Raw genomic sequence first — 9,754 nt, 5'->3', positions numbered from 1 at the left:
ATACATATATTCATTCACGTATCGATAATGAACATACACACCTACATACATACATAATTGTACAAATATTCCTTCATACACCCATAAATACATGCATTGCTCATCCATATATGTATAACTACTTTCCCTAACAGAACTCATAAGAGGCTGGATCTCCTGACTCAACTGAAGTCTTGTTTACTGCATTAATATAAAGAGCATTTTTTTGTTTTATGATGCTTGGAAAAAAATCTTCTGAAGTGTTAAATAATCCTCACTTCTACATTTATTGGTCTGTGGTCTTCCGTCTTCACTAATTGGCAATTTGTTATTAGACTTGTTGTCATCATTACTATTATCATCATTTTTTGTATTATCATCATTCTAGATAATGGTAATGATTATGATCATGACTGTTTTATATAACTATACTAAAACTGTCATCAGTGCCTCTTCTCTATACTATAGATTCTCTCTCGCTCTCTCTCTCTCTCTCTCTCTCTCTCTCTCTCTCTCTCTATATATATATATATATATATATATATATATATATATATATATATATAATATACACACATACATACATATATTCCGAAACCACCCGCAGTAGCGTGAAGTCTGCCACAGTATTCACTTATAACAAATATATGAATAATCTTGATAGATTGTGCACATTTGTGTTTACTCGTATTAACATGAGGAACCAACGCCTTGTTCCTTCGCAGGTGAAGTGTTTCGTGATATAAGTGTGTTGGTGCGAAGAACATTCTTCTTTTGAATTGTTTTAGACTACACCATGCAAAGAGGTGAGGTGAGCCTAACTTTATCGTACCTTGCAGTACCCTTGGCTGTACTTCTCACACCTGGCTTCGAAGCCTCTGAGCAGACGAAGCAGTGTGAGCCACGAATTCGCACAACTCCCTACGCACGTGGTGGCTGGACAGTGTTCATGGCGATTGGCATAAATAATGATCCAGGGGAGCCAGGAATCCAATTTTGGCACGAATAAAAAAAAATGTTATGCAAGTGTTATCAGTCGCTTCGGTGTTCCTGAATTATCTCAATATTTTACCATGATATATTTTCAAAACTTAAATTAAAAAAACGCTTACGTCCAGGATTTGCAGCTGAGTGTGGCTCGCTTTCTTTTTAAAAAATCATCTTTGATTAATGCAAGTATCTTAATCCGAAATGGATATTTCTTCATCCCGATTATTCCCCTTTAACGAAAGTTCGAGAGAAAATAGAATACCTTTTGTTCGTCTGTTTTCATTCTTCATTTTTCTTTAGTCTATTTATACACTATTTCCGTGTTACAAGCCTCGTCATCCTCATTACATCACACTGCACACAATATCTTACAAAGAGAGAGAAATTTTCACACACACACACAATCATAATATATATATGTATACACACACACACACACACACACACACACACACACACACATATATATATATATATATATATATATATATATATATATATATATATATACATATATACATATATATATGTATGTATATGTATATATATGTATACATTTATATAATATATATGTATATATACATATATATGTATATATATATTTATACACGTATATATATATATATATATATATATATATATATATATATATATATATGTATATTTATATATATATACATAAACACAAATATTATATATATATATATATATATATATATGTGTGTGTGTGTGTGTGTGTGTGTGTGTGTATATATATATGTTTGGGGTATGTATTTATGTGTTTATGCCTGTATATGTATTTATTAATGTAGGTGAATTCTAGATACTGGACAGAGATGCAATTATTCAAACGTATTGCCACATAAGCGTTATGGTTCCTGAGTTTTCTTTCGTGTCACATGAAAAGAAATACAAACCATAACGCACAACAGCAGCAGATCACCATAGACCTAGAATTCTTCACTTCAGATGTCTTGTAGGAACATCACACTGTTATCTTGGGTTAGTTGAGACACAGCTTAACAAAACTCTCTTTAATATATAACTTTACAAGTACGTTTCATCGACGTCGAGCTTAATACCCGTAGGCTGGCTTGGGGCACACGGTCTTATAGGACTGCTGGGTGACGGTGACGTACTGGGGAGCATACTGGGTGGTATACCGGGTCTGGTACTGAACCTGGGTCTCCGTGACGTACTGGGGAGCATACTGGGTGGTATACTGGGTCTGGTACTGAGTTGGGTCACGTACTGGGTCTGGTACTGGGTTTGGGTGACGTACTTGGGCACGTATTCAGACTGGTATTGAGTCTGGTACTGAGTTTGGTACTGGGTCACGTAGCGGGTGGTGGGCACGACCTGGGTCTTGTACGCGGTCTGGTAGACTGGGACCTGCGACAGGAGGAACACGTCGTAAATAACTTGAAAAGAATCATCATAACGATTATGATAACCACGATTATGAGAATTATATTAAATTCATTAAATAATAATTATACATTATTTTTTTCTCTCCTACTATCACTTCAGAACTAATTCATGGTTTCACGATCTCACTTCAGCCTCGATTTTACATCCAGAATACCAAATGACACCAATACATACCTCCTGGTACTGGGTTTGGTACTTGGTGACATATTGGAGCTTGGGTGGGCAGGGGGCGGGGCGTGGGTAGCTGGGTTCTGCCACCACTGCTGCCAACACCACAGCCAGGACTGCCAATACGGTACGTGCCATCGCGTCTGTGGAAGAGTGTGGGAAAATTTGAAGCAGTGTGGGGAAAATGGGGGAGTGTGGGGGAAATTTTGAAGGAATGTGGGGAAAATTTGAAGGAATGTGGGGGAAATTTTGAAGGAATGGGAAAATTTGGAAGAGTGTGGGAAAATGTGGAGGATTGTGGGAAAATTTGGAGGAGTGTGGGAAAATTTCGCAGAACATGCAACGATGTGTTGAGAATATAATTTTTCATTTGTTTAATTTCCTAGTTTTAATGATACAATAAATAAATAAATAAGCCTAACCTTTCCCCTTCCGGCCTTGCACTTTGTACATTACATAAGATAAAAGAAAAAATCAAAAATATTTTTTTATCTGAAGTATTTAATGTCTTTTTTAGCTTTTATTTCAACTTCTTGGTTCTCAGCTTCCGATAAAAAAAATCTACGAACTTGCTAGTAAACTGATAAAAAATTAAAATATTAAAACTGATAGGAAAGGCACACTTTAAAATGCAACATTCAAGAAAAAGAAAAAAAAGAAAAACTAAAATTAACCCAATAAGACACATACAGACAATAACAACAATCAAAAACTCAAACACTGAATCTCATTATCACTTAATAAAGCAGAAATTTTAAAACCCAAGCGTAATTTCTACCTTGAGAGATGCTTGTGTCTTGAATGAGCCTCGAGGAGAGAATGGTGCAGAGGAGGCGGCGCCCTGGCTATTTATACCTCGGAGGCGGCCGGTGGTGGAGCGGGAGACAAGGTCGGTTTCCCTCTCGTTTCATTGTCAACAAGAGAGTTTGGTCCTTCTCTCCTTCCCCTAAGTTTGTTTCTCGCTCTTCGATGTCTGGATCTGCGTCTGCATCTCTCTTTCTTGCTTTCTTTTTCGATGTCTGTCGATCTGTATCTCTCTTTCTTTCCTTCTTTCTCTCTCTCTCCTCCTCTTTCTCTTTCTTTCTCTGTCTCTCTCTCTCTCTCTCTCATTTTCCTCTATAGATATTTCAATTTTCTTTAAGGTCCTTGAGGAAAGAGATGTGATTCCTTTTCGCTCTACAAGGAAGTGCAGAGGGGAAGTGAGCTCGATTCTTGTTGTTATTCTTGTTTGTTGTCATTATTATTCTACTGATCTGTCTCATCGTCAGCATCCTATTCATGGCGTCTCTCATACAGCCAACAATTATTATCATTATCGATAATTTTGTCGTTCTCCCTCTTCTTATGATAATGATGATAATAATGATAACGTCGATCATTGCAATTCTTATCATTATATTCCATATTATTATTATATGTTATTATTATTATTATTATTGTTGTTGTTGTAATTATTATTACTATTATTATTATTATTGTTGTTGTTATTGTTACTATTAAAATTATTGTTATTATTATTATCATTATTATTATTATCATTATTATTTTCATTATTGTTATTATTGTTTTTATTAATATTATTATTAATATTATTATCATTGCTGTTGTTGCTGCTGTTATTATTCATATTATTTTTGTTAGTTTCATTATCGTTTTTATTATAATTATTATTACTTTTATTATAATTTTATTTCTATATTCTTCCATTTGCTTTATTATTATCGATACCATTATCATTATCACTATTATTATTACTGTTATCATCGTCATCATTACTATCATCAAATAATAACAATGGTAAATGTGATAATTAAGTTAGGAAAAAAATAACAATAAAAATACTGATGATAAAAAATAACAGAATAAGAATATTAATGATATTCTAACAAAGAAAACAAGGAAAAAGGAACAAATATAACACCAGCAGCAAGAGAACTCGTGAGGAACTTCTGATGCGAAGATTCGAAATAGGATTAATATTTGCTTCATTTTGACCCAACGAAGCGAAGCTGATTCGAACCTAATTGAAGCACACCATCTGCCATGTTGAAGAGGGAGAAGGGATGATTTTTTCTTCTTCTTCTTTTTCTTTCCTCTTTGCATTTTATCTTTCTTTCCTGTTATTATCTTCTTAATCTCTTTATCTTTTCTTTTCATACTCTCATTTTCATTTCTCTCTCTCTCTCTTGGTCTTTGTATACTTACTTTTTCCTCTCTCTTAGTTTGTGTTTCCTTCGCATTTTCGTTTTCTTTCTCTCTCTCTGTCACTCTTCCTCCTCTCGTTCTCTCTGCCTATCTCTCACTCTCTTCTCCTCTTTGTCTCTCTTGGACTATCCTTCACTTTCTCCCTTTCATCACTTTTTTTTCCCTCTCATCTTTTCTATTCTTACATCTTGTCACTCTTCTCTTTTAGTCTCATTCCCTTCCTTCTCTCTTTCTACTCTTCACATTCCTATCTCCATTTCTGCTTTTCATTTCCCAGGAAAATTCCATCACTTCGTCAAAATGTCAAAACCCATAATTGCAACGATTTCTAATGACACGCCACCCTTATGTGTGAAGTATTGCGATATTTCATGACTTTAAGTTACAATTCACTGCTGTCTTCGTGGCGTACTTTTTAAACGTTGTCATCATTTGGGTTTTAGTGTGATGAAGTCTTACATAACTGAAGATTACTTTTTTTTTACTTTTAGAAAGCTAAACACTGAAATGCAGGGTCAGAGTATGTTTATACACACACACACACACACACACACACACACACACACACACACACACACACACACACACACACACACATATATATATATATATATATATATATATATATATATATATATATATATATATATATATATATATATATAGGCATGTATTTTTATGTGTATGTGTGTGTATGTATATATGTATATTGGTATGTGTGCGTGTGTGTGTGTTTCTCTATGTATGAATATATGCACAGCTATGATACTTTTTCGAGGGACCTTTTGTGATGTGAACAATAGAACAATGTATGGACTATATGGGACAATCAGCATCGCGGTCATCGCAAAGACTTCGAGAACATTTCGTCAGTAAACGCGTTTCAGTCGACGTCAATCTAACTAGTTTATCATTTTTTGTATGCTTTTCCCATTATCATTATTGTGTTTCTCGTACCAGACGAAATATATAGACCTTTGTGTATAATACATGTATATATGTGGATATGTAGGTAAGTGTATGTGTGTGTGTATATATATATATATATATATATATATATATATATATAAATATGACAAAAAAAAAAACAAATGAATATCTATATACACTAATACATATACACAGTTGTATGTATGTGTATATACAGTATGTATATGTGTATATGAATAATTATATACATACATATATATATATATATATATATATATATATATATATATATATATATATATATATAAACACAGCTATATGAGCATATGTATTTGCATAAATTCACACACACACAAACACATACATATGTGTGTGTGTGTGTGTGCTATATATATATGTGTATATATACATATGTGTTGTGTGTGTGTGTGTGTGTATGCATAAGTATATTTGTAATCATAGTGTATATACTTTATATACATATACACTAAAGTGTGCATGACTGCATACCTGCATGATTTTGACTTACTTTATTTTATCATCTATCATTACACTATAAACCAGAAATACCATTATCTCGATATATTTCGCGTGCAGACATATTCTTTAAAAATATATATATTAACTTTTTTCTAGGCAACTGATTCATACGTGAAAAAACAGCCATTGTTGAAATCACTTTCAATTCCATTCGTCATTTTTCATTCACCTGAAATTTGTGTTTTTCACGTCTTTTTAACAATTAGGTTCTGGAAAGTGGCTTTCATTTATTTTTGCCTTTTTTATCCAAATTCGTCTATTATTAACAAATGAATTTTTTTTTCTTTCATATCTTCGTGATGGTCAAGTAATCACAATACATTTTTTTTTCTTTATATTAATTTTATCATTGTCATCTAGCTCGGAGAATATTGGGTAAAAGAATCAATACAAGAAGAAATTATATATTTATTAGTTTAAAAAAAACAAACATGTTTCTCTTTCAATATCTTTTTTATATTTCGTGTCATGGCTTAGTAACCGTAAGCAGGCTTGGGACACCTGGTCACGTAAGACTGCTGCGTTTGTGTGACGGTGTGGTACTGGGGAACCACTTGGGTCTGGTACTGCGTCTGGTACTGGACTTTGGTCTCGGTGACGTACTGGGGCACCACCTGGGTCTTGTACTGGGTTTGGTACTGGATCTGGGTTTTGTACACGGTCTGGTAGGCGGTTTGGGTGACGTACCTGGGCACGTAAGCTGTTGTGGTGATGTACTGAGTCTGGTACTGCGTCTGGTACTGCACTTGGGTTTGGGTCTGGTACTGCACCTGCGTTTTGTAGACCGTCTGGGTGACGTACCTCGGAACGTACTCGGTCTCGTACTGGGTCTGGTACTGGGTTTGGTACTGGGTCTGGTAGTGAGTGGTTGGGACGACCTGGGTCTTGTATACGGTCCTGTAAACAGGAACCTGCAAAGAAAAGCGAGAGAAGAAATTGAAGACAAAACAAACAATAGTTCCTCCAAGCGTAACGCAAGAGAGTATCGTGATAAGGAACCTGTCGAGAAAAAATTAAGGTCTCGAGGAATCAGAGTGAAAAGTTAATCCCCCTAAAACAAAACCTTCAAATAAAAAAAGACTATTCCAGAGTAAAGACTAAATCTTGGAACTCAATAGAGGCCTGAAACTCCTCAAGAACACTTGAAACTTATCTAAAAAGTGAAAAGACTGTGACAGATCGACTGACCTCCTGGACCTGAGTCTGGTACTGGGTCACGTATTTGACCTTGGGGTAGCAGGGGGAGGGGCGGGGGTGGGGGCGAGGCCGAGGGCGGGGGTAGCTGGGATCTGCCAACGCCGCTGCCAACACAGCAGCCAGCACTACCAACACAACGCGACCTTCCCATCATCTGGAAGAGATAGACAAGATTGGTAAACAGATAATAAGAGATTGATAGAGGCAGAAAGATAGATAGACATAGAGATTAATAGACAGATAGATACGAGGCATTAAGATAGGTAGACATATAGAGATAGATTGAGAGAGAGAGAGAGAGAGAGAGAGAGAGAGAGAAGAGAGAGAAAGAGAAAGAGAGAGAGAGAGAGATAAGGAGAGAGGGAGAAAGAGATAAGGAGAGAGGGAGAGAATGAAAGAGAGAGAGAGAGAGAATAAATCAATAGAAAAACGGTTCGTTTTAATTTCCTCTGTGAGCAAGGCAAAAACGAAGAGGAAAATAAATAAGTAAATAAATTAGACCTACTAACACCGGGAAGAGAAAGGCGATCAAATTCTCTGTCAATGATCATTGTTTGCGAAAGATGTGAAGTAAGAAAAAAAACGTTCTGTGAGCCATCTATCGCAAAATGTCCATTAGATAAATCGATATATAAATAGATTAGTAAATAGATCAATTCATTAATCATATAAAAAAAATATATGCTTTAACTAGTCCCTCATAGTTTATTAAAACCTCACACTGTAGAGCATTAATAAGTATCCAGTGTTAATGGTTTGTCAGAAACCTGTGCCCGGTTTCGTGACTAAAAATGACAAAAAAATGACGAAAGTAAGAGTGATGACAAATGCCTGAGATCTGAGCAACGACAGGCATGAGACAGAGATTAGAGTAAATTGGGGGAGATTCCAACCAAGGAGATTATGACCAGGTAAGCTTCTTGCGTCGCGGGGACGTTACCGCGGGATTAACGATGTGTGAATTAACGTTTAGCGATGTCGTTTGTGAGTGTGAAGATTTGGTGATTTTTTATAGCTGTATGAATGATAATTGTAAGATCATGAAGGTATTTAAATCACTGGACTAGATAAACTGCTCGGGCGAAAAGCTAATGTAGAGAAATATTTGACGCAAAAATGTGCTCACACACATAAATACAATGTATATATATATATATATATATATATATATATATATATATATATATACATATATATATATATATACATATATATATATACATATATATATGTGTGTGCGTGTGTGTGTGTGTGTGTGTGTTGTGTGTGTGTGTGTGTGTGTGTGTGTGTTCGTGTGTGTGTGTGTGTGTGTGTGTAAATACAGTGCAAATATATATATGCATATTTATATAAATGCAATATAGATATAAATATATATAGTATATATATACAATATATATATATATATATATATATATATATATATAGTATATATATACAGTATATATATACAGTATATTATATATATATATATATATATATATATATATATATATATATATATATAGTGTGTATAAATATATACATATATGCTTGTATACTAATAGAGAAGTTAAGGTTCTTTAAGCATATGAGTCACGATAATATTAGAGCAATTTCTGTAACTGTTCAGCCACAAACTTCACATTGACGATCCGCATTTACCTTAAGGGGTTCTGTTCCGCTGAGCCTTCGAGATCAACTGACGCCGGTCTAGAACCACCTCTCATATTTATAGTTCTCGACTGCGGACATTCAGCCGTGTCTCAAGGGCAGTTCCCTCGTTTAATCTTCCACTAGCATCTCCTGCGGACTTTTCAGACCCCTTCTATTACGGGGAAAATATTGATTTACAGTTTGGTGTTGTTAGAGCGGCGTACATGGGGAGGATATTACAGCTGTCGGAAAGGGCTTGATAATCTATTAGAACAGAAGTTAAAGCGCTGTTTTTTTTTCTTTTTCTTTTGTATAATCACTTTTTCGGATTTGCCGGACTGATTTGGTGTGTTTTAAATCTCCATACCGTATATAGAAGAAAGAACAACTTGAATAATTTGGGTAATCAAATTTGGGAGTATTATTTGAACACAGACATGTCAGGAGGCAGTGAGCGATGATGACTTTCATTTTCGAAACACTGTTCTTGTTTCAATCATTGGGATATTTCCTTTTCTGTCTCTGGTGCCAAATACGATGGAATAATTGATAATGTAATCAGCTTCCTTTTATATTTTAATTACTAAACTTAATTAGTTCACGTGTCTCATTCTGACATGTATTTATTAAACAGCTTATGTGCAGGGAAATAATTAACTGATCATCTGTTCAGCTTGTG

General features: G+C 34.8%; 1 protein-coding gene and 1 pseudogene across 1 annotated transcript; both read right to left on the bottom strand.

The window, feature by feature from the left end:
- Positions 1-1,988: 1,988 nt before the first annotated feature.
- On the bottom strand, positions 1,989-3,613 carry LOC119589762 (annotated as a pseudogene).
- A 3,024-nt stretch (positions 3,614-6,637) lies between these two features.
- Positions 6,638-9,149, bottom strand: LOC119589678 (adhesive plaque matrix protein-like). Its single transcript, XM_037938268.1, has 3 exons — positions 9,085-9,149; positions 7,432-7,591; positions 6,638-7,154 (listed from the first exon to the last, which is right to left on the bottom strand). Exons 1-3 carry the CDS (start codon positions 9,147-9,149, stop codon positions 6,717-6,719), a joined length of 663 nt encoding a protein of 220 aa, XP_037794196.1. The 3' UTR covers positions 6,638-6,716.
- Between the last annotated feature and the right edge of the window lie 605 nt (positions 9,150-9,754).

Source organism: Penaeus monodon, chromosome 26, assembly GCF_015228065.2.
Source record: "Penaeus monodon isolate SGIC_2016 chromosome 26, NSTDA_Pmon_1, whole genome shotgun sequence".
NCBI lineage: Eukaryota > Metazoa > Arthropoda > Malacostraca > Decapoda > Penaeidae > Penaeus > Penaeus monodon.
The sequence above is the reverse complement of the archived record's forward strand: the minus strand, read 5'-3'. Positions and strand labels throughout refer to the sequence as shown.

Excerpts from the sequence above, each read along its gene's own strand:
- LOC119589678 (XM_037938268.1), bottom strand. The coding sequence starts at position 9,149 with ATGAGAGGTGGTTCTAGACCGGCGTCAGTTGATCTCGAAGGCTCAGCG. Across the intron at positions 7,592-9,084 it reads GCGGAACAGAACCCCTTAAG|ATGGGAAGGTCGCGTTGTGT; the intron begins GTAAATGCGGAT and ends CTCTTCCAGATG. Across the intron at positions 7,155-7,431 it reads ACCAGACTCAGGTCCAGGAG|GTTCCTGTTTACAGGACCGT; the intron begins GTCAGTCGATCT and ends TTTTCTTTGCAG.